The sequence below is a fragment of the Phasianus colchicus genome, chromosome 20 (genome assembly GCF_987193195.1).
Source record: "Phasianus colchicus chromosome 20, bPhaCol1.hap1.1, whole genome shotgun sequence".
Taxonomy (NCBI): Eukaryota; Metazoa; Chordata; class Aves; order Galliformes; family Phasianidae; genus Phasianus; species Phasianus colchicus.
The window spans coordinates 8472166-8496768 of record NC_143455.1 but is presented as its reverse complement, the minus strand read 5'-3'; the positions used below and the strand labels follow the sequence as shown (position 1 = coordinate 8496768).

The 24603-nt window shown below is 39.4% G+C and overlaps 3 protein-coding genes across 26 annotated transcripts in view; 1 reads left to right on the top strand and 2 right to left on the bottom strand.

Annotated features, from left to right (window-relative positions):
• The window catches only part of PECAM1 (platelet and endothelial cell adhesion molecule 1), a 36631-nt gene extending 21292 nt beyond the window's left edge, over window positions 1-15339 (bottom strand). For 4 of the 23 annotated variants that reach the window (XM_031598787.2, XM_090121862.1, XM_090121866.1 and 1 more), the window contains exons 1-7: window positions 6686-6984; window positions 6511-6537; window positions 4515-4808; window positions 3582-3887; window positions 3222-3491; window positions 2594-2854; window positions 1306-1590 (exon numbers count right to left, since the gene is read on the bottom strand). In XM_031598787.2, coding sequence (XP_031454647.2) covers window positions 1306-1590; window positions 2594-2854; window positions 3222-3491; window positions 3582-3887; window positions 4515-4808; window positions 6511-6537; window positions 6686-6719 — 1477 coding nt within the window. In that variant the 5' untranslated portion in view covers window positions 6720-6984. Of the gene's footprint in view, window positions 1-1305; window positions 1591-2593; window positions 2855-3221; window positions 3492-3581; window positions 3888-4514; window positions 4809-6510; window positions 6538-6685; window positions 6989-8907; window positions 8956-13978; window positions 14115-15201 lie in introns of those variants that run through there. The other 19 variants (XM_090121868.1, XM_031598791.2, XM_031598793.2 and 16 more) reach the window with 10 other exon arrangements.
• On the top strand, window positions 11559-17985 carry MILR1 (mast cell immunoglobulin like receptor 1). 2 transcript variants are annotated; one of them, XM_031598801.2, is made up of 9 exons: window positions 11559-12106; window positions 13114-13158; window positions 14000-14287; window positions 14683-14967; window positions 15519-15632; window positions 16040-16129; window positions 16620-16679; window positions 16992-17048; window positions 17898-17985. In XM_031598801.2, the coding sequence occupies exons 1-9, from the start codon at window positions 11995-11997 to the stop codon at window positions 17921-17923; spliced, it is 1077 nt and encodes a 358-aa protein (XP_031454661.1). In that variant the 5' UTR covers window positions 11559-11994; the 3' UTR covers window positions 17924-17985. The 2 variants fall into 2 exon arrangements, with proteins under 2 accessions (XP_031454661.1, XP_089977999.1); XM_090121873.1 differs by having other exon boundaries at window positions 12023-13023.
• POLG2 (DNA polymerase gamma 2, accessory subunit) lies at window positions 17065-23126 on the bottom strand. Its single transcript, XM_031598800.2, has 8 exons — window positions 22548-23126; window positions 22013-22139; window positions 21761-21866; window positions 21213-21386; window positions 20596-20736; window positions 19523-19603; window positions 18833-18933; window positions 17065-17967 (listed from the first exon to the last, which is right to left on the bottom strand). Exons 1-8 carry the CDS (start codon window positions 23044-23046, stop codon window positions 17802-17804), a joined length of 1395 nt encoding a protein of 464 aa, XP_031454660.2. The 5' UTR covers window positions 23047-23126; the 3' UTR covers window positions 17065-17801.
• Window positions 23127-24603: the final 1477 nt, after the last annotated feature.

Below are 24603 nucleotides of genomic sequence, written 5' to 3'. Positions count from 1 at the left end.
TGCAGAAATTACACAGCAGTTTGATGCTGTAAAAAATTATAGCTCCATTTATGTAGCTGTGCTTTCATATTTATATCGAATTACACTGTTTTATACTAATAATATTAGATATTTCTCATAACTTTTAGTATACAAAAGTGAACACTAGCAGATAATCAATCAAGTTCTTCAAAAGCATCTTTAGAATTTTAACCTTCCTGGACAAATATCTTCACCATTTTATATTTAATCTTCTCCCTAGTGTTAGCAAAGCATACCCTAGCAGATTTGATGAACGTGAGATGGATTCCTAGCTCTTTAGTCTAAGCAAACATAAATACTAGAATTGGAGATTTTATTGCAGAACAGAGAGCATGCCCTTCAACTGTGCAGTGATCCAATTGACATGGAAGAGATGCAACAATGCAGGATGCATCTGTTCTACAGACCAACATCAAAAACCACATTTCTTCAGTAAACTCAGAGAGAATCCACCTGTTAACTACCAGTTTTTCCTCTTCAAAACCAAAACAGTTTGCATTACAGCTGTAACACAAAACTGAAAACTTATTTATATCACCAGGATCTGAATCAGGAACTATCATGTGAAATCTTACTACCATCTGCTTTGACAGCACCAAAAAAATACATAGAAAGAGTATAATGGTTAAAATTCTACTAAAACAAGACACTCTACCCTCTTAATGATAGGAAAAAACTATCACTATCACACACACTTGTGCTTTAAGAGTTATAATATCAGTCTCCTGTAGCCCACTGCAGAACTGTTTTCTGCATAAAGCTTTTTCAAATTTATCTTTTTTTCCCCCATATTTCAAATATCCTACTGCCCCATTCAGCAGTGCAGTTCTGCTCTCTCGCTCTTAAGTGCTGCAAGTCAGTGAAGTCACTCTACAGTAAGCTGAGCACAAAGGTAACTCACTGGTAGATCAGTCTTTGCTAATACACTGCACCTCTTATTTGCAGATATGGCATAATCACAGGCTGACTTTCAGACCTATTAAGCAACTGCAGCTTCTGGTGCAAGATTAATAAATCATTTATGCTTTACCAATAAGACTAGTTGTATAATAAGATTTCAAGTCAGATTCATTCATTTATTTAAAGTAAACTCAGCTGTAGTTAAATCAATTCAGAATACTATCAGGATTTTTATATTAGTGATGAGTAGCCTGTGATACAGATCTCCAACTAGTTTCAATTCAATTGATTTATAAACATTTTGCATCCATTTTGCTTAGTCTGTAATATGCTGCTTCAAAGAATCAAAAATGGCATTAGACAAGAAAAACTGAACAGACTTACCTATTACTGTGATGTTGAGAATCTTGCTAGTTTTCATACCACTGGAGTGATGATTTCTAGCACTACATTTGTATTGTCCTTTATCATTTTGTTTAATATCTTCGTCCAAGAAAACAGCATGTGTGTTATTAGTTACTATTTCTTTCTTAGCTTTATTTCCTTTGTAGAATGTGAATGTTATTGGTGGTGTTCCCATTATTAAACAACAGGTTAACTTCAGAGGCCTCCCCAGAACCACTTCTGGTAAACCACTGGGAACAGAAATATTTGGCATGGAAACTGGAGCTAAAATGGGAAAGAAAGAAAAAAAAATATTGCCAATTACATTGCATAAGGTCAGATCTCCACAGATCCCTTCCAAACTCTATACTTCTGCAACTCTGTGATTATTTTCTATAAAACAGACAAATACACAATATTTAGCACATTTCTCTTCCACAAACAACCTATGTGGGAAGCTTGCTAATTGACAGAAGCAGGGGTGATTTGAACAAAGCGATGACATAGATAATAAAACATATATGACTTATACTAAAATACCAGGCTAACAGAATGCAAAGGAAATGAAAAACAGGTCAATAAAGTAGCTATGGATCATTCAAACTCCAGAGCTAGATCTCTGCTAAGGAGCAAGTCTGTAAGGCAAAAATACCTGGAAGTAAAGTAACATCACAGGCATTACAGGAGATGGATGTTGCAGCACCACCTAATTGTGCAACTCCCTGCAATACAGTGAGTCACAACCCAATGAATCCCCCTTTTATGGATTTGAGAAGTGATTGTACTTGTTCCACGAGGGAGAAGGAAACTACGATGTTTGTTAGTGTGCTGGTCATGGGGTTGGACTGACAGAAAAACTTCCCAGCCACCCAGATGACCTCTGGCTCTTGTCTGTCTGTCTGGAGGGCCGTGGGAGGGTCAATCAAGGTGGATGCTGACAGAGTTTCAGATCAAACAGGTGAGTGAAAGGTTTGCAGAATATTTTAAGCTCCAGCAAATGGTAACAAGTGAGATTTTGTTTGACATCTAGCAGAATCAAGAGAACAGGATAAAAGGGAAGAGATCTTAGCCCACCCTGTGAAAGTCTGACTTGACTAGGTCACCACAGGTCAAACCCCTCTACAGCTAAAGAGTGCAAGCATATCTCACAGAAATGAGTATTCAAAAACTGACAAATACCCTCTTAGTTCATGAATTAGAAACTGATTTGTAAACAGATGAGCTTACAAATAAGTTTATGAGTGATTTTCTTCCCCTGGCACTGGGTTCTTATGTTTGTATAACTCACCATAAACTTGTATCATTACAGGCTTGCTCTCCTTGACTATTCTGTTTACTTCAGCTTTGCAGATATACGATCCAGTATCATTCACATTAGCTCTCATTGTGAAGTTCCTAGACTTTCTCAGCAAGATGTCCCCATTTGAATTTCTCCGTAAAATAGAGAAGCTAGCATTTTGAAAATCTTTAATGCTGCAACTCAAAGTTAATTCTTTATTTTCATCCAGCTTATTCATAGAAGCAGTCAATATTGGCTTGGGGAATAACTCTGAAAATTAAAAAGAGAATCAGGTCATTCAAATATAACGTAAAAGAACATGACTGCATATCCCAAAATACACAGAATGAAGGATAAAGTAGAAGTTTACAATCAGGTAAAAAACAAACAAAACAAAACATCATGCTATTGTAATGTAATAGTATTGTCAAGGAAAACAGAAATGTAGCAATTACCTGAAGTCCACATCTCCTATGTGTTATTTGAAATTATTAGTGGCAGACAAAAATCAGAAGCCCAAATGTAAACAGCCTTTAAATTAGGAAAATTTACTTTTGAATCTGGACATTACTTTTGCAATCTACCAAATTTAAATACTGTTCCACTGAGTAGAATCTAAGATGAACAGAAGAGTTACCTGCCACAACAACATTCTGTTTGGCGATTTTAGATGCTTTCCTTTCCTCCACCTTACAGATGTATTCACCGCTGTCCTCTAGAGTAGCTACTGCAGAATATTTCAAAGTTGTCTGATCTCGTACACTGCTCAGTATTGTTTTATTCCTCAGAAGTATGATTTCAATGTCATGCATTTTGGCTACTACAGTCGAGCACTCAAATTGTATTTCTTTTCCTTCTGTAATGTTACTTGAGGGCTTGATGCGCAGAGTTGGCTTTATAAATGGTTCTGCAAGAGAGTGTGTATACATAAAATCACAATCCAACTTTTTAATTATGGCAAGCAAAGCTATTTAAAAAGAAAAACTAAGAAACTTACCCTTAACTGTTATAAGTGTTTTGTTGCTGTGTTCTGAGGTTTCAAATTCAAATTTTACATTTCTCTTACCAAAACAGTCAAATTGCAAAATGTTATCCCCTTCTTCAACGGGAAATTCTATAACAGAAAAATTCCTCTGTGATTCAAATTTAAGTTTTTCTTTAGGTGTTGAATTCATATTCATCTTCATCTTCCGGAAAATGAAATGTAATGGAGGCACTTCTTCTGGCAGCTCACAACGTAATGTCACGACTTCACCCTCAAATACTTCTGTTTTCTCAGCGATCAGAATTGGTTTGGTCATTCCTTAGAGAAGAAAACAAGGCAAGAAATAGATCAGTGCATAATCCTAAATCAAACTCTGATGACTGGGGTAGCAGTTTATGTTAGCGGGCAGAAAGAAATGGTTTGAAAGAACTAGGTTGGGGAAATTTTTTAAGCTGCACACCTGTGAACACTGGTGGTCTGGTGGTCCCTGTATGCATAAAAGATAAAGAAACAAGATAGATATAACATTGTCTATAGAAATAGCCCCCATCTGACTCCAGATTTGGTGATGGTTATCACAAGGTGAGAATCTCTATTTCCAGCTTTTCCAGTAAGCTAGTCTCCCCTGTTAATGTATTTATGATCTGTAGGAACAAGCATTCACAAATAACACTTTATAATCTAGGAGGTAGAGCAAGGGATGGTGATTCTGGAGGCATAGATTCCACTCCTGACTAATGCTGATCTGTCAGGAAACCTTGGGATAGTGATTTCATTTCTGTGCCTTAACATGGGGACCAAGTATGAAACTCTTGTAAAGCACCATGACGACTACAGATTACAAGTACTTTGCAAGATATCCTATGTAGCACTATTATTATTTACTCTCGGAGGCTGTTATCATTTTGTACCTTAGAGAACTGCCATGTTTGAAGGAATATTCACCTGTTACCCAAACATGTAAGGAATCACTGTATCTTATCCTTCCATCTGCTTCCACAGCACAGTGGTAGTCTCCCGTATGTGAAGATCTAGCCATGGGTACTTCATACCGTGCTTCTCCTTTGCCTGATACACTCATGAATACAAGCTTGCCATCCTTAAAAATTGTAATATTATGCCGCAAGTTGAAATTGGTACTTTTGCTAATATCAGCACGGCATATAATTGACATAGGAGCTCCATTCTTCACTTTGTTAGATGGCTGAACCTTGATGTGAACTGCATTGAAGGTAAAAACTTGATGGAAAAAAATAAAAAGAGTTATAGTTATTTTCAAATCATCCAACATAATACTGTCATCTCAAGCTGCTACATTTCAATCAGTAAAATTAATTCAATGTATCCCAGCAGTATATGCTATAAATTTTGTAATCAGGTCTACAGATGTTGACAGTGGTAGCAGCATTACCTTCCACTGCACAGACGTACATAAAGCCTCTACTGACCATCACAGTTCACAGTGTTCATCTCCTCAGTCTTTTCCTTGTGGGACTGAAAGAATTAATGATTTGGCCAGACCTGCTAAATTCTTTAAAAGACACTGAGGATATTGGGATAGACTTGCAGCCATTTCTTGGCTTTCCTTATTTCTCATGGTTTGTTGTCTCCAATTGCAATTGCTAGGAGATCTGAACAAAATTTTGCATGCATCCTTGTTTGAGTAAATGAAATAATACAGTGTAAGCCAGCTTAGAGTTGTATGAAACTGCAAGACAACCCATCCCTAAGCATATAACTGGAATCCTTGGATTTATTGCAGTATTTTTTTAATCTGAAAGTAAGGTTACGTTATTCAACAAATTCCATTTAAACACGTACTGCACAGACTTGGGATAATCTTAAACCTCCAATTTAGGATAACTGGAGTATAGAAGAAGATATCTGGATTCAAGGTCTGCAAGCAAACATGTACGTGCCTGACTTGACACTGTGGGCTGTCCTTAACATCACAGTCATTAAGCAATCTCAACAGAGAATCACAGGCAGAAGTAATGTCTCCATTTAATTTGGAATTTAAACTTGTCAGTCTTTGAAAAAAAATATACTGAATATGACATATTTTGATTACAAACAAACATCAAAACAAAACAACAACCCCCCACCTCCCTACCACAAAAATCCACTATAGCTAATTTGCTTAAGAAACTATAAATATGTCACAACAAAATTTTATGGTTATTAGAATCATAGTATAATTAATATTTTTACTCACACAGCTAGATCAGCAAATACAGAGAAAAAATTAAGAGTTACTTTATTTTCCCTTCCCTTAGAACTTACTGTTTATATATCTACTTTGTCCACGATTTGCTTTAGAAATTAACTACTTCCTGCAGCTGAACAAGTCCCTATCATGCCCAGTTATCAGGTATTTATAAACTTCTATGGAGAATTTGGGGTATAAAACCAGTGCATCATTTGCATATGAATGGACTACATGACAACCAGGAGCAAAGATTTCTCTACAGCAATGGGAAAAGGGAAGGATGCAGAGTGTACGTGCTGCATTTCTTTCAGGATACATGTTCTATACTCTGCTCAGATATGCTCATGGGATATTTTGTAAGAAGAAGAGCAAAAGAGAGTGACCATAATTCATATTCTTTTTTTTTTTTTTTTAATCCTACCTCCTTCCTTTTCATAGGAACAAAAGAGTTTAAAAAATCAATTAAAATGCTAGTAATTAATTCTATTCTATGTCTTGGTCAAACAAATTGCTCTAGGAAAATTTCAACATATTTATTAAATATAAGCAGCCTACGTGTCTTCTAAACACTTTGCTAAGAAGCACCAGCAAGTGATATCTTTTACATGGGCAAACTTTTTAGAGCTGTAGAACAGCAAACCACACAAACTCTCATGTGTGCAAACTAATAACTGAGAAATTAGTTAAATTACTTTGTTTAAATATGTATATGAGAAAACTATATTTACCTACCTCTTTCCTGAGTGCAAATTTCTGAACCTGGAAAAAAAGTAGAAAGAAATGTTCTTTTTAGTTTACGGATTGAGAAACAGCAACAGGAAACTACAACAAATCACACCACCACAACACCACCACAAACAAGTCAGAAGAACAGGTACACATCCAGATACTCAGTTATCAAACTTACACTGCAAAAAAATCACCAGAAGAGCAAGATACATCTCGTTCCTGGAGAACAGACACTTATTTCCAAAATAAAGCAATATTCATCATCTGAGGTGATGCCACCAGATTCCCAATCAGATTTGCTTTATTTTGCTTTATGGTAATAGATAAAAATTTGCCATTAAAAATTGTAAGTTTTTGTAAGTCTTCAGCAGAAACTGGCCAGGTCAAGTGATCGTTCCCATTACTGGAAATGGCAAACAATGAGAATCTATCTGCTGCTCACAGGCAGATTACGGCTCAGGAAGTGACTGGACTTTTCCTGAGGGCGCTACCAAATGCATTTGCTTTGTTTAATTTCTTAAGGTGTATTAAAAAAAAAAAAAATAACAAGAAGTTCCAGGGACATTTATCCTGTAGTTCCTGTCCATATGGGTATTTTTAAGTCACAATTAACCATTTAGGAATACAAATTATATTCACTATTTGACTTTAGCAGATGTTTAGCAAACATTTCGCTTCACCCTGACTCTTGCAGAGAATACATGCACAGTTATTCATTTTTCTCCTTTCTCTGCACACCTGAGTCTGTCACCTTTGCTGTTTTAATGTGGAGTTCGCAATAAATTCAAATCAGTTCATAATCCACAGCTGATGTTAGATTAGATTAGAATACTGACAGATGAACCTCTTCTACTACCATCACATCACAGAAACACAAACATGCACAAGCTGTTACTTTGTGCTGTTAGAACAGTGCAAAACACAGTTAGAAACGTTTAACCCCAGAAAAAAAGAACGGGTTGAACTTTCATTCTTTCATTTCCCTGCAGAGATGTGAGCAGCACTGGCACGAAAAAGAATAAGAAAAAAAAAAGCAGAAATTGAACTGTGACCTCAGGAAAATATTCTACTTCTGCACTTTGCTCTCAATTTCTGTTGGTGTCGATGTCTGCCTGAGATACAGCAAGGAACTGATGCAAAATTCAGAACACCTGAATTACTGACCTTCCTTTAACAAAATGGAAGAGTCTTTTTCTGATTACAGATGTAAGCCTAAGGAAAGTAAAAAGTTTGAAGACAAGTACATCAAGAGGCCGACTTGTGCCATGGAAGACTACTTGTGAAGACAACTGAAATTTAATAAGTATCCATAAACTCACAACCATGGCCAGTTTGTTGATGTTCAGATGGTGAAGGGGTGAGTGAACTGGGCAGAACGAGGAGAGCAAGAAGAGTGCAGAAACACTGTCCTGTCCTTATCTCTGCTCTACCTACCCTTCTTACTTTGGTACTATGAATGTGCTTTTAATCTTAAATAATCTGGCACTGCAGAAATGGCAGATTTAAGCACCAATTTAATTTTTCCAAATAATATTTACTTTATAACTTTAAAGAAATTTGTTGTTCAGCATCTTTCAGTTGGTCATCAGCCAATACACAGCAATTACAGGGCTATTTTGCAAGGAGGGAGGAATGCAGAGTAGCACAGTGTTAATAGCAATTAATGACTAAGAAGTAAGCTGGATAACTAGCAATAGTATTTGTTCTTACTCCAGGCTGTTTGAGATACACTGCCAACAAAGACTAGTGATTTGGCTACTTCCCAAAAATGGTCTCCAGAGCCAGGTAAAGGAAAGGAGGAGGAGGACACACAGCAGATGGAGAACAAAAGTTTGATAAATTCTGCTATTAATAAAATAAAATAAAATAGGAAGGAAGAAAATTTCCCCCCTTGCTCTGTAAAAGAATTCAGCATCACACAGAGACACAGAAAGCTCAGTAAAGCCATAGCACTCTTTCCCACCAGGGGACAAAGCCACAAAGAGGGAAAGAGAAATGGCTGGGAGCCAATATGTGTCAGAGTGATCCAACATGACTGAGCTCAGAAGCAGGCCAGTTTCAGACTGAAGCCGAAAGATCAGCTTTTAGGATGAGCTGGGTCAGCAGTACAGCTTAACAATGCACAAATCCAAGGCTGTTCTGACACCACAAATCAAGGATGTTCAGAAGACCTCTCAGTATAATTAGACTGTCATATTCTTAATAAAACCTCAGCATTACCCTGGAGAGAAAAATCTAACAGGTATTGGCCAAAATCTAGGAGTTAAGCTCAACTGCAGAAATTTAACACAAAATATTATGAAACTTGAGAGAAAACCATTCCAAAGGGGTAAGAATGGCTTGAGACCATCTTCCATTGTTAAACTGAAGATCAGGTGGACGTAAAGAATATAAACTTACATAAAGCTGTGCCAGTGACCTTATTGTAATCTCCCAGGACGTGTCCTTCTGAAATAAGTAAGAATAGAAAATTATTCAAGTATACACAACTTAGAGAACTCTTTTCAGTCCCTTATTGTATCTGTGGGAAAAGAGGAACTGATAAAAAAAAATGCAACATGCTTTCTGAATCAGACCGAAGAATTGGACACAAAGCCCTTTGACACCTAGTGAATTTTTTAAATTTAATCTAAAGACCAATAAATCAAGCCCTTAAATATTAAAGCTGTGCTCATCTGAGAATTGCTAATTGCTGTTTCTGCTGACTGGGTCCTTTGCTATTTGGTTAAATATATCAATTCCTGAAAAGCTCTGACACCTGAGCAGAGCTTTGCCTAAAATCCAAGTCAAAACCTATTTCCATAAGGATGAAATGCTGAATAAAAGCACAAAACTGTGGGGCCATCGAAGCTTGTTCCACATAATTTCAGCACACTGAATCTACTTTAAAAGCAATTAATTGCTACACAAGTGCATCACCAAATATCTGAGATCCAAATCTTTCCTGATGTCAATACAAATTTCCAGTAATCAAATCAATAGTAGAAAAAGTAGCTCTGATTTTTAATTGCTGTTCCTGACACCGTGGTTCCGTACAGCTGTGAACTATTTTGCTCTATTAACACTTCCTGTTTCAACGTGCTCAGAGTTGATGGAATTACAACGAACGTCGTTGTTTTCACACATCTAGTCAGCTCCTTGGGGAACTGGGAACAAATTGATTGTTCTGCATATATTTTTAGGGTGTATTGTCTTCTCTTGAACGTGAGATATTTGTATTATTTGTCTTTACTTTAAAAGTGTCCTTACATCTCCCCAGAGAAGGATAAATAATTTAAAAAATCGTGGATGTGAATATTTACAAAGAATGTTGCAGCAAGTGACTTATTTTCAGAAATCTACAAATTCTATAATTTATTTTAAAAACTGTGTAGCTGTAAATCTGTGCTTCTCAGACCATTACATTTCATAACAGTGCCATCTACTGGGTGAGGCCCACAAACTAAATCAAAGTACATTTTTCCTCCTATTTTTTTTTCAATTGAACCACTGTTTCCCTCTGAAGCTTTTCTTTTAATTACTGATATCCAACACCTCCTCTAAAGGGCAATATAAACAGATATGGAAAAGTAACTGCAGAAAGCTGGTAGTGAGTGAAAACTGCTGAAGATTTCACATTGCAATGTTTCTTTTAAATACAACAGTAGCCTATTATTACTATTTGGATCAATTCTTCCTAACCAATCTGGTGTCATATTGAAAAGAAAACTAGAAATCCAAGTCTTGACTGCATTTCATGTCATGTACACTGCCACGTACTTTGGAAATTCATTCAGACAAAAAAAAAACAAAACAAAAAACGGAAAGGAAAGAAATTCCTTCTTTCAGAGATGTTAGCTTCACTTGTTTATTTACATGATGAACACAGTCCCTGGTTCACGTCTCCAAGGTTCATTTTCCAGCAGCATGCATATGGTATATGTATGTGTGCATATGGTGATTCCTAGCAAAGCCCTCTGCAGACATCTACGGTACCAGAAGCTCTTCCAGAACAGAGAACCTCTCAGGATAAGAAACTACAACTGAGAATAACATTTATAATCCCACTGAAAGATGCAGATTTCCCTGGAGACTTACAATAATACTGATACAGTGTGAAGAGTGCAGTCTTCATACATAATGTTATCTCATATTATTTTCGTTCTCAAGTAAAAGAAGTCCCATTATTTTATTTTTTACTGAAAGCCTCTTTTTATCAACATAACTTAATCATTTCCATATAGAACTTCATCTGAAGTCTCCTTTTCATTACTGCCCCTAGTGTTATCCTAGGGATTGCAGTCTGGCTTTTACACAAACCTCATCAGTAAGGCCCAGCTACCGAGTCCTGTCACAATGCTTCATAGATCTTATGTAAAAAGTGACTGCATTTGCACTTGGCAAGGTGATTACAGGAGCTGAAAAGGAAACGTGTATTTAAGGAGATGAAACAGGTAAGCACAAGGATCAGGTAGTTTCCCATCCTCTACATGTATAGTTGCAATGATCAGCATATGCCAAAAGAAATATGTTTGCTCCCATTTCAAGTCCAAAACCCAAATTTTAAGAGAAAATAAAACTTGTGAGGACATAGATGCACTGAACTACGGGATAGATGCCAGATGCCCTGACTGCACACGGTGAGGGAGGCAACTGAGCTCTCAGATGAAGGCTGTACATGGAACGCCCTGAAGACAACTAAACTTCTTTCTTTGGAAAGGCAAGGAAAGATTCTCAGTAACTGCTTCCCACCACAGACACACACCATATGAAATTCCTTCTTTGGAAAAAAAAAAAAGAGCAAAACCAAATGATTTGAGTCTGGGAAACACATCCCAAGTGTTGGGAGCTGTGCAAGGCAGCTGCCCACTGCTTCACCCACACACCTACTGCCCCCCAAGAGAGAAGTATGCAACACCACGCTGCCTCCTGCACACCTCTCCTTCTCCACCACCCTCCTGTGAGCGTCTTAAGGGCTGTGCTGCTGTTCTGGGACGAGGAACAGCTTGCCACAACAGGAAAACGCACAAATGCTTCCAGTTCCTCTCTCAACATCTGCATTTCTACACATGCTTCCTGCCAGCTGCAAAATAAATATTTGTCTTGTGGTTAATTGTCATCATTTCCATATAAGAAATGCAGGCAGAGATGAAGATTGACTTAAAGGAAATCAAATTTTCTTTTTTTTTTAAAGAAGAAGAAGAAAGAAGTTGTGAGGAAATTTTTCAGTGTTGCAGCACACCAGGCTTGTTGCCTCCAGAGATGGGAGAATTGATGAGAAATAAGACAAGATGCACAAGAGCACTTTAAGACATTAGCTGCATTTCTAGTCTCTTTTTCACATGGGCAGGGCCTGGAGCTCTTCCAAAGGCACTGCCTTTACATATATATACATGAACAACATTACTGTTGTATACTTAAGGAACACAGAGAACAGCAGAGCAACTGAGACACTGCTCTGCTGAATGTAAGCTCTGACCTGGAGATTTTAACAATTCAGGGCTGCCTATGAATTTGCAACTAATATTTCCCAATGTCCAGATTCTCAGTTCTGACCATTGGGTCTCAAGCCCAAAAGGATATCAAAGAAAGAAGAATCAAAGGACAGACTCATGGAGAGGTAAAAGCAATGGCTTTTTTACCTATACTAATAGAACTGAATAAAGCAAAATACTAGTTCACGCCATGAGACATTAGCTAAAGATTTCCTGTGTCCAGAGGCACAGGATGATGAATTGTGAACACCTACTTGCTGAAAGTTTAAAGTAGCAGCTTTGCATTAGTGATTAGATGATCAAATTAGTCATCAATCTGTTGTGCAGTGATATTGACCTCAAGTTTGTGATGAGATCTGTACCTTTTAGTGCGAGATCTTACTTCCTCATAGCTTAATATTTCAAATTTGGTCAAAATGTTTTCTTAATGGGCTAGTTCTCCAGGAATATTTCTTATCATCTTAAAAGTCCCATGAATTAAGTACTATTTTTTTGTCATTTTTTTTTAATATGGGAGCACTGATAAAAAATAGAAACCACATCCTCCCTTAGTCTCAGTCACATGCTACCAGAAGATCTCTTGCATTCTCTCTAGCAAATGTGTGACTGTGAGATATGAATTGGTGATCTCATTCTTTTGTAAGAACAATACTAAAAAAAAAAATATAATAATATATTCTTGTATACTACATGGAAGCACAGCTCTATTACACAGCTCTCAAACATGAAAAAGTTGATTACATTAGTTACATCTAAGAACAACTCTACGTTAACAACCAGTTATATTCCAAACTGCTCTTCCTTTCTCTTTTCTTCTTTTTCTTCTGTGCACAACTCTAAGATGACCATCATAGGCTGAACATAAATCTTTATGCAAATATCAACAGCAAAGATCAGTGCTATTTCCATATTTAGGACTTCCTCAACTGCTAGAGCCACTCCTCTAAGATCCCTTTAGTGCAACTCCAACAGCTACCTCGCACCAGCTTCATTTTGGAAAAAAAAAAAATGTTTTTTTTCACACTTCTGCTGTTTTCTTACCGTAAGCCAAGGACATTCTTTACACATATTACAAATATTTCTAAATAAGAACCACCATTTCCTGTCTTCAAGTTTTGTTCTCTTCTTCCAGCTCAAACCTCTCAACAGATTCAGAATGCAACTGCAGACTGCAGAGGTAGGCTCTTTCTTTTCAGTTTTGGGACATGGGCTGGAATCAATAAAAAATGGGGAAGGTATTTAAAGTGACAAGAGCCTTCATGTAAGACTAAATCTTTTGCCCCTGGCTGAACTGAGATGCTTTGCAAGCTTCTATACGAAGCTAACTTCATCTTTACTAACGTATACACTTCTATGTACATTCAAAACTGCTTGAAGATATCAAGATGTTTTTCTCCCTGTAGAAGAGTTGGAATTTATCTTAGTCTGATTTATTACCAATTTATATGAAAAGACAAGGCAAGTTTTTCTTAGATACGCATTAGTGTTATCTCATAAAAGCAAAACAATTTGATACAAAATCAAAGTTCCAATTGCTTCTATTTGAAAGTCAAAGATAAAAGTTCAGACATCTTATGTGAGATTAACTCTGCCTGTTTATGCATGGACACAGACAAAATACTGTTCTCACTTTTAGGTGCACCTCTTTACTAGCTTATAAAGTTACTTTCTCCTACAATCAATACCCCGTAATATTTCTCTTTTATTCTTCAATTATTTTAAATGTTGCTGTAGTTCAGAAGTTTTTCTTTGTTTCATTGAGATACATCTGTTGGCTTTGTGTGCATGTATTCTCTTGTATATGAAGGCATGCATTCTTCATCAAATGTCTGAAGTTCCACATTGATAATGAAAAACACAAAGTTGTGGTGCCTGTTATTGGAAGTAGGAAATGTAGGAAAAAAATAAACATCTATTTCAATAGAATTAAGTATAGCCTAAACATCAGCATGCTTTGGGAATAACCTGGGGGATTCGTGGATGACAGATGAACTCACACATAAGTTTCTTCTTTCCAGAGATCCTTTCCAACCCCAAGCTCACACCTCTTCATGGTACTTTGGAAGTAGTGATGAACCAGAATGTAAGCCTCTCTTGTCACTCAGACTCTGGATCTCCTCCTGTCAGATATACGCTATTTAAACACAATCAGAAGGTATCTGCTTTAAATAGGACAGACTTGACTCCAGTTTTGTTTAACTTAACCATCAATTCTGCCAGCGATGTGGGTGAATACAAGTGCAAAGCTGAGAATGAAATCTCCAATGGTGAAAAATACAGCAGAAGTCTCAACTTCACACTTAAAGGTACATCTTGCTGTATTAATTTTCAGCACATTTTATTTTACTGGATACAAGGAAGAAATCTTTCACAAGAAAGGTGGTGAGGCATTGGAACAGGTTGCCCAGAGAATGCCCCATCATTGGAAATATAAAAATTAAGGTCGGATGGGGCTTTGGCAAACCTGATCCAGTAAAAATATCCCTCCTTGATGATGGAGCTGAACTTAACTACTGTGAACTGCTATCATTCCCTCAGGAGTCAGCAGTGCTGTTCTGGTATGCCCCACTGAATACTTCATCCTTTACAGGCATCTCTTTCTCTAATGTTGCTGCTTAATTCAGAGTCTTGCTTTGGAGTTTGTCCTGTAGTCAGCGCTGAAATCTTTTCAGGTTCTTTTTGTTGCTGTTGTTTTTTACAGAGCCAGTTTCCAAACCAGTGCTGAGCTCACCCAATTCTCAAGCAAAGACAGGTCAAAACGTGACCTTGTCTTGTCTCTCAGAGAAAGGCTCTCTCCCTATCACATACACATTCTTCAAAGACAAACAGAGCATCCAAACCCCAGTGAAGATGCAGAAGAGGGAAGCAGCAGTGATTTCAGTACTTATCAAATCCTCGAGTGACTTTGGAATGTATAAATGCAAAGCTGAAAATCGCCTTCGCAATAAAACAAAATACAGCAACAGTTTCAATTTCACATTAGCAGGTATGCATGTATCACACAGTATACCACTGCCAATAAACAACCAAGGACAGAACATAGTATGAATGCAATTATTTAGCCAGAAACGTTATTCCTGCAATGTAATGCTCAAAGTATCATTATTTCAATAGTAATTCTAAAAACTGAGTTACTTTTAAATTAATGCAAAAAGACAATAACATGCAGCCCAGACAGTAATAGTAGAAGTGACTCTGAGGATGAGTGTAAAAGACTCACTTTTAGAAGAGATCCCTCGTCCACTCCGCTCTGCCTTGGGGCGATCCTAGTTTCCCTTTTTTCTCTGACCTCTATGAAGGAGAGGGTCATTGACAGCAGCATCCTCCCCTCCTTCAGCTGTGGTGGTTGTGTGCAATTTGCACTCTGAGTAGTTCTGCGAACCACAGCTAAACCAAAAGCTGAAAGAAATGCAAGGTTGTGATTTTAGCTGGCAGAAAATACTTCAAATACAAAATAACATTTCCTTACATAATCACTTTTTTTTCTTTTCTTTATTCTTTCTTTTTCTTTTCTTTTTTTTTTTTTTTCTTTTCCAGAGGAGAGAAGCAGTTCTCAACCCCTGATCATTTCCCTTGGACTGATCTTACTACTGTTAGCAATAGGACTTGCTCTGGCAATTCCATTTTTCATAATTCCTTCATATAAAGCAAGTGAGTTATTTGAATGTCTGATTCATTTTCTGGAGGGGCTGGTTTATGTCTTCAGTATATTCTAACGTGCAAATGTTACAAGTTATGGTCTTGGCATTTTAGGAGGTTGTTAACTCTCCTTTTAACCAGTCTGGTGTAAAGACATTAGTGTAAGACTTCTACCAACATTTTCAATGGCAGACATAAAATGAGGGAAGCAAAGAAATAGCTAAAATAAGACAAATACTGAAAGGAAATGGGTGGTCTTTGTTTCTAGTAAAGAAAGTCTATTAAAAAATGCCTCTGTTAAGGAAAGATGTTGTTTTCATGATCAATATTAAAATATTAAAAAATAATATGGAACTGCTAAACCATCTCTAAGATCAATTGATGCATGCATGTGGTTGGCTTTTGTTTTGTTTTTGCAGAAAAATTTACACCTCCTAGATCCTCAACTGGCCATACTTCAACAGAGAAAGTTGAAGAGTCAGAAGACTACATCACATACGCAGAGATTGGCAAGTTCACACCACTCTCCACATAGCCACAAAACTTAAACATGCAGGAGTTTGTACAAAGTACAAGAATGTTTTTGTACTGTGCACAGCTGGTATGAACCAATTCCTTACATACTGCAGAAACAGCAGAAGGGAGCACCTGCTAAGAGAGCTATTAGTACTCCTACTGTCCATGCCATGGCAGACACAACTCAGCATCCACCTATTGGGCACTGTCTGCCATGCAGCCAAAACCACAACTGGTTAAAATTTCTAAACCAATTTCACACCAAAATCTACCATGAAATGGAGAACTGCATTTGGTAACTTACAGTGAGGATAGGAACAGCCATTACAGAGGAAAAGAAAACTAGAGGAAAACAAGTAAACCAGAGGTGCAGTGGCCATTAATTAAGAACTAAAAACAGGCTACAAACAAGCTGCAGCAAAACAAAACATAGCTTCTGCATTCTGTTCAATCATTTGTAACCACTGTTCATCTTTAATCTAGAGCCAATTCAACCAGAAGAAGAATATGTCAACCTCTCCGTTATACAAAGAGATGAACAAGGTGAAAATCTTATTTTGTAGCAGTGAAATATCCAATGTGCACAAATGTATTCAGGGTGGGGGGGAAGATTAGGGTTGGAACAGCAGAGAGTAGAGGTGAATAGCAGCAGTTACATACTGAAACTGCTAACTTACCATGGGAAGTATATGAATATAACTTTATCTAAGCTAGAGGGGGGAAAGATTCCACAGCTTAATTTTGGAACCATGCAGGAGATGTCACTAGCAACCAAGTTGCTGATAGTGTATTAATTCTTCTGCTGTGTCTTTACTAAAAACCCCAAACCCATGAATTATTTTACTCTTTTCACAGAGAACAGAGCATCTACTACAATCTATTCAAAGGTCCTCATCAGAGATGGAGCACAAGGTAACATGGCCTGTGTGATTAACTCTATTACATATTTATAAAGAATCTTCTAGTTCTCACATATTTATAAGTGAGACCATGCTTAGATACTGACTGCCTGGCCTAAATTTACTTCACAGATCACACAGTTAGTTGTCTACTACTAAGAAAAATCCTTCAGTAATACTATGGTTATAAAACAAAATGCCTAACAGGTAGACTGGAATTACAAAGGAACAAATAGCAATCCTGTTAAATAAACAACAGTTTCTTGTCCTTTTTTATTTTTAATGGCCAAAAGCACAGTGAATCACTGTCAGGATAAGAGTGAATCTCCTGTGCATTTAACCATTGTTCCTGAAATAAAAATTGGATTGTATAAGAGCACAAATTAATCAAAAGTCTTTAGTCATTACAAGAAGTTATTTCAGCTTTGTTGTCCTCCAAGATACATGCTAGAAGATCCATATCTGACTTTTCTATCTGCTTTTACCCAGTGGTAACCATAGCAGTTTCTCAGTTCTCAGAGTGAAGTAAAACCAAAGAGAGAGTAAAATTGAAGACAAGGGAGACAATATGGTTAGCCCTGCTGCAGAGAGACAAATCTGTCTCTCTCTCCTTTTCCAGGTAACTTGGAAGACATAGATTTGACAGAAAAGGGATACATTATTAAGTTTTAGCAGAACTCTCTGCAAAATTGCTAAATCTGTGACCATTGAAATCATTTCAGGCACAGACACTTACAAAAGTTACTTTTATTAGATATATTTAAGTTTATACATTTTTAGCTGATGCTATATACTTAGTTATAAAGTCTTTCAACCTAGAAATGTGCATCATTTCCTTCATGGTAGTGTCTCTGCTTCTCAGCTGGACCACTCCATTCTCCAGAGTAGAATCACTTATCAAGACCATGAAGAGAACACTCATCTCATCGTACCTGCAAAGAAAAGATCACATCCATTACTGTTTTTGATGTATGAAATTTCATATAAGTTATGTATCATAACCTGAATGTATTTATTTTGGCTACAACGCACTAAGCTCAGTGCCAAGACACTCATTTTCTTATGAACATTCCTTGCTCTCCTGACTACATTTCTTTAAATTATTACATTACTTTAGTGCATTAATTGCTATTTAATGACCTATTGTAAGAGTATTTTTATAGAAGTGATTATTCTGTTATTTAATAGCCAGACTTTGAAGACTACTGTACATGAACCAACCATTATATCTGTTTTTCACACACATTTTCTCTGTGGAAAAGAAATCATTCATCAATATGCTCATGATTGATGGACATGAGCCCAAAAAGTACTGCTGATCCACAAATCATGTAGGAAGAGAATACTGGAATACTGGTTTTTATTTGCTTAAATAATTCCTGCACGTACATCATTTAGACTTAAGGAACTTTTAAGTTCAGAACTAGGAACAGTGTGCCAGCTGAAGCAGCATTTAAGAATAGAACACAGAACTGGTGCAGATGCAAAAAAAAAGAGGAAGACAGGACAGTTTTGCAAGTTTATGACTCATCTTAAGAAATTTACTTTCTTAGGAGAGTCACTAAAAGAGATCTCACAATTCAAACAACCCTGGAAAAAGTGTGAAAGGCTAGTAGTAGGCATTGCTCCTTCTAATGAAAATCAATAAATCTGAGTTTATAGTTCAGACCATATGCCTTTATTCATGTAGTTACTGCACTCAGTAACTTCTAACTGAAAAAAGCACATTTTTGCTAGTTCACAGAAAATCACCCTTCATCTTTGTACATTAACTAACTAAAAAATGCTTCTCCTTACTTTGTGTAAAGCTGCTCCAGAGATACCTGTGTGGTTTCAAGATAACCCGGCCACACAGCAATTCTATTTTCTGACAGTTCATTGAACAATCCTTGACAAACCTGTGTTTAAGAAAAAAAGTAAAAAGAACGATTTTGAGAATCTAGAAACAAATTGAACTCTATTACTTGCAATATTAGCATTCCTAGTTGGTGTTAATTTACTGGCTGAAATGATCTCATAGTGGAAAGCTGTTTAGCAATTAAATCTCAACTTTTATTTAAAAAACACATTGGCTTAAGTTTCTTCCCTTCCGTGGTGATTGGCTTAATGGCTGACTTAAGTTAAAAAAAAAAAAACCACCTTAAAATCTGAAGGTGAAATCCATGAGTTAAGATAACCATAAAAGGTTAAGAACCTGAGAAGGATTTTGTTATTTATTTTACTTATTTTTTTCATGAAACAAATCCAAAGTTACTAACAGTACTAAGTAGTGTGCTAAAGCAAAGACAGCATCTGCTTCCTCACTGTACTCCTTCAGCCATGACTCACAAGCTCACTGTGAAGGAAGCATTATGAAATATGTGCAAACATGAATCTCAGAATTGAAATAGCAGCATGACTTTCACCAACATAAACAGTGCCTGACTTTCAGTTGAAAGTCACATGGGAAGTTAACACTATACATTAACATGTGTTCTCACAACATACCTGTCGCAGCTCTGCTGTCGGACCCTTCCCTACATCCAAAGCCACTTTGATAGGTGTTAAACAAGGATGAAGTTTAAGTACCTAATGATTTCACAAAAAGCAAGAGATTACTGAATATGGTTAGTATGAACACTGAAACAGAACTACAGAATATTATACAGTCATTTGAAAATTTTTCACTGAAATGAAGCAGCTTTGCTACTAAACGTTCTAAACACACTGAATTTTTCTTACAGCTCAAAATCCTGAACTAGAAAAAAGCAAGCCATACTGTAGATACTCAATACATATGCCAGCTAGGGAAACACAATGTAAGTTACTTTTCTGTCTGAGTCCCAGAAGAGGAGAGATGAAGATTTGTTAGCAGAGCTTTAGTTGGACTGAGGAGATCAAAGAGACAGCCCACTAGACAGTTACTATCCAGCCTACTGCTTATTCTTAAAGACAAACACCTGTTTGATTGGCAAGCATTGTGCGAATGCTAGCACAGTAACTCCGGAAAACCTCAGTGAAAGTAGGATTAATGATGGTCATTGAGGGAAAATGCCTCACTGCTACCTGTAACCCAGCTTTTCTGCTCTTGGAAACCCCCAAACTCTGTTTGAAGAGACAATTTCCCCCAGCATTTTCTCTCCCTCTCAAAGCAACTATGTTCCAATTCCTCCCAACAACACCACTTACACAGCAAAAGCTTACTAATCATTGGAGAGAAGCTATGAAAGGAAAAGTGATCTCTGAACGAGAGAAAAATTGTTTATGTGGGTAAAAAGGACTATAGAAGTAGTCCCATGGGCCAAGTCTATTGCTAGTACTGAAAACTGTTCTGCCTACACCCCTCGGGAAAGGGAACAGGGGACAGAGACACAGAAGAAAGAAATGATTGAATTTATCACCTTCTCTACAGATTATTAGGTTTGCACTCAACACAATGCTCTCAGACAACAACAAAAGCTCTTTGCTGCTTGCTTTCACAGGCTGACCTCTGCTGACCTAAGATGTGATTTTTGGCATTCAGGCCCAGCACTTAAGCACATCCCTTCCCTCCATCATCCATTCTCCCTTTTACTAGTTACCTTTCTCTGCGAATTTTTCTTTGTTGTCAGTGGATTCTCAGCCAGCTGGAGAGAATCAAAGAGGTAAGCTAATGCTCCTTGGTCCAGATTTCCACTCACAGACAGAACATGAGGAAGAACATTCTTCCTTCCATCCCGGCCCTGATGAGGAAAAAAATTAAACAAACTATAAAAGCCACCAACCAATCAACCATGATGGGGTGGATACCTGAAGGACTGCCTCAGAAGGCCTTCTATTTACTTTAAATGTATAAGGAGGCACTGAGCTCAAGCACCCTTCTTATATTCAGAGGTATCTTACAATGAGCTGCATTTTAGTTACTAGCATCCTTAACATGTAACAGTAACTCAATTAGTTTGTAACAAAGAGAAGAACAATATAGCTCACTGCTACCTTCAAAGAATTAACTCCATGCACAAACAACATAGCATCACTATTTTATCTCCTTTTGAAAATAACAAATGCCAATGAAGGTCTGATAACAGCGTTATCAATTATACTGATTTTACCAGAAAAGAAAAAGAAATAGTCACGCAATAAACAATTGCACCAGCAAATAAAACATTCCTCGCATCTTTACCATAAAAGATTCTCCATACAGTAAAGTAATGCTTACCAGTAATTTTGATTTATCCCCTGGATGTATCTGTAACAGTTCAGTGTCACCAAGGTTTTTCAATGTTTCTATTGTTTCCCTCCCCCAAGGAAAGTCATAATGCAAATTAAATCCCCGTCTTCCTTCTTCATCCTGAAAGTCACTGCTGCCGAAGTTGGATGGGCCCACTGCAAACTGAAAATCAAAGATATAAGAAGTGTTCTACTGTTGTGAATGCTATATTAACTACAAAAAACACATCCTTGATGTCAAAAGAAGCTTATAGCAATTTTATCATCTTTTTTTTTCTTCATAAATTTAAACCCAATTCACTTCAATTGTTTCACAATACTTTGATCTCTAAACCTTTGCCTTTCTGCAAGTGTATCACAAACCACTTCATGGCTTCGTCATGATCGTAAGTAGTTTTTCAGTTTCTTGCAAGAAATGTATGTATTTCAGTTACAAGAATTGGCAACGTATCAAAAAATCTATCAGGTTGCCTATTTTCCCTCTCCATGAAAAAACAAAGGAACAGGTCAAGATTGCCCATATTACACCACTGTTACCTTTCTCCACCATTGCAGTCTCTGACGTAACCAATAATCGAGCCACTGTCCTGCAGTTCTGGGAGAGCTAAACCATGTAAGTAACGATGTAGTCCTTTCGCCTATTCTTTAAACAATAGCAAGGTCAGCAAGTTAACTCCTTCAAAGACAACAGGAAAGAAGCAAGAAATGGTTTTCAAGAGTAATCCAAGTTGAAACAACTATGCATACTTGTTGGTACGAAAGGGGATTTATCACTCTTTATTAGCGTACCTTCTAAGCTTTTCATTGTGTTGTTCACTTCCTGGAATGGAGTGAAAACATACTCCAACTTCAGCAAGGCCACAGGGCAGTCTCTTGTTCACAAATTCTAAGCAGCTAACATACTGTGCCAAAGCACCTGCCGAAAGACAGACAAGGAATTGCAGCAGCCACAAGCTATTTTAACCATAGTAGAAACAAATACAGTGCATTAGTTTATCCACAAGAGGAAATGAAGGCAGTAACGATGATGTAAGACCCCACTGCTACATACTGCTTATACTTATAGCATCATTTTGTGTTCTGTGGACACGAGCTCAGCAGCTCACAGCCTGTACCTGTGGGCACTGTGATTTCAGCAGCGCACCCAGGGCAAAATGTAAAGTGCAAACCGACACTCTGCTGCTCAGCTTCCCGAGTACAGATGGCAGCAATGAGACCCTCCCAGCGCGCCGCCACAACCGGAGAACGAAGTTCCCCTGAAGGCAGCTGCGAACGGCCCGGGCTGCCCGAGCTCTGCGGAGCGCCGCCGTGCCGCCGTTCGTACCGGGCAGGAGGCTCTCACGAAGCGCTCCCGCGCTGCCCAGCGCTTCTTGCAGAGCCGCACCGCCGGGCTGCCGGCCGCAGCCCCCGCTCTGGAGAACTTCGCGCAGGGTTTCCGAGTGCAGCAGCCGCGGAGCGCCCTGAGCCAGCGGGGAGCCGGCGGAGGGGCGGCCGTACAGCGGGGAATCCACCGCCAACACCTGCTCCCGGCGGGCCAGCACCGCGTCCCACCACTGCGCCGCCAGGTTGCCCCGCAGCGCCACGCCCAGCGGCCCGAAGCGGAGCTGCGCGCTCCGGGCCCAAAGCTCCGGGCCGCCCCGCAAGAAGTGCCGCCTCCGGCACACCTCCAGCAGCAGCTCCTCCTGCCCGCTCGCCGCCTCGCCGCCGGCCGCCGCGTAATGCCGTGCCGGAGACCCAGCCTCCGGCTCCCAGGCGGCGAGCGGCCGCCGCCTGAGGCGAGCCGGGCTGCACAGACGGCGCCCTGGGCGGCAGCCCAGCGCCATCTTCCCACCGCCCTCACGGCTGAGGAGGGGGGCGCCGCGAGCACCGCGCACGCGCCACCTGCCGCGCGCGCAGGAAGCGGGGCCGGCGCGCGGCCCTGCACGAGGCCGAGGGAACATGGCGGGCGCGCATGCGCGCTGCCTCGCGGCCTTCGCCCGCTCCGACTGTGTCGGGCCGCGCCCTGCGGCTGCGCTCCGCCTTCACAGAATTACGGATACAAGTCACAGTACGGAACGGCCCGGGTTGGGAGGGACCTCAAGGATCACGAATCTCCAACCCCCTGCCACACACAGGGCCACCAACCTCCACATTTAACACCAGGCCGGGCCGCATCCAACACGGCCTCGAACACCGCCAGTTGGACGGGGCGCCCCCAGCTCTGCGCAGCTGCTCAGCGCCTCACCGCTCCCATAGCGAAGAACTCCCTGCTGCCCCTCACCTCACGGTGAGGCGGGGAGCCGTGCGCTCGGCAGTCGTGTCCACAGAACTCCCCAGAGCAAAGGCTTTGTCGAGGCAAAAAGCCCAGCGCTTAACGCAGGTCTCCTCAGAGCGGCTGTACCGCGCTGCGCAGCGACGCGCGGCTTCCCGCCGAGGGTGAACAGGGTTGGCCCTGCCCGCCGTAAACGCGGCGTTCCGCAGGGCAGCAGCTCCCCGGGAGCAGCCGGCAGCCTGGCCGCGCTGCAGCAGTGGAAAATTCCACACGCCCTTAATCACGGCTTTGTACCGCTGCCAGAGGGCGGAGCCGAACGAGGAGATGCCGCTGCGAGGCGGCGGCAGCGAAGGGCGCGCGGATGTTCCGCTCGGCGGGGCGGGGCGGCAGCAGCGCGACTGGAAGCGCAGCCGGGCCCGCGGGGCTGAGCGGAGACGGGCGTTTGTGGGGCAGTGGGGCAGAGGAGGAAAACGCCATTTAGAGCCTGCTAGCCTGAGCCAGGGCTGCTTTCGCTCATTGCAAAGCCCCAAGTCCGTTTCTATTAGTGAGAACTACGAAAGCTTTAAGTGCGAACACTGAGGGCACTGCGCCTTTAACAGGAAAAATAAACCCCCTCAGAAATGCAGGCTTAGTAACTCACAGCCAGAAGCGAAATAGAAGTTAGGAAGCGTTACTTCACTTCTGTCAGAGTACAAAGAGATGCACCAGGAATCTCTATCCTTAAAAATCTGTACTCAACACACCTACTACAAGACTCCATTTTAACAAAGGTTTGGTGCTACTTCCTCTCAAAAGGGCAGGGGGCAAGAAAATTGACAGCACAGTTCAGAGTACTACAAAGCAAGAGAATTTCACAGAAAAAAAATATATAAATGTTAAGAAAATAATGGATTACACTTGTAATAGTAAAAGCTGAGGCTCAGAGGGAACAAATTACAACAGCAAAGCAAGCTGAGGAAAATGGAACTGAAGTCCAAGGGGCTTGAAATCAGTGACTCAGATTCAAAATAACCTGGACAAAATCTTACCCAGATCCTTAAATCAGTATAGTTAAGCATTTTTGCATTTAAAAAATGATTCTTGTTAAGAGTGGGAACTGAAGATTAGCGTTCAGTTGAATTTTAAGCTA

Bases quoted from the DNA above. Each gene is read 5' to 3' on its own strand.
- MILR1 (XM_031598801.2), top strand. From the start codon at position 11,995: ATGAATTTGCAACTAATATTTCCCAATGTCCAGATTCTCAGTTCTGAC. The intron at 14,288-14,682 runs GTACATCTTGCT...TGTTTTTTACAG, and splicing joins TCTCAACTTCACACTTAAAG to AGCCAGTTTCCAAACCAGTG. The intron at 16,680-16,991 runs GTGAAAATCTTA...CTCTTTTCACAG, and splicing joins TATACAAAGAGATGAACAAG to AGAACAGAGCATCTACTACA.
- POLG2 (XM_031598800.2), bottom strand. From the start codon at position 23,046: ATGGCGCTGGGCTGCCGCCCAGGGCGCCGTCTGTGCAGCCCGGCTCGC. The intron at 18,934-19,522 runs GTATGTTGTGAG...TCTTAAACACAG, and splicing joins CGACAGCAGAGCTGCGACAG to GTTTGTCAAGGATTGTTCAA. The intron at 17,968-18,832 runs GTAAGGAGAAGC...TTTTCTTTGCAG, and splicing joins CTGGAGCAGCTTTACACAAA to GTACGATGAGATGAGTGTTC.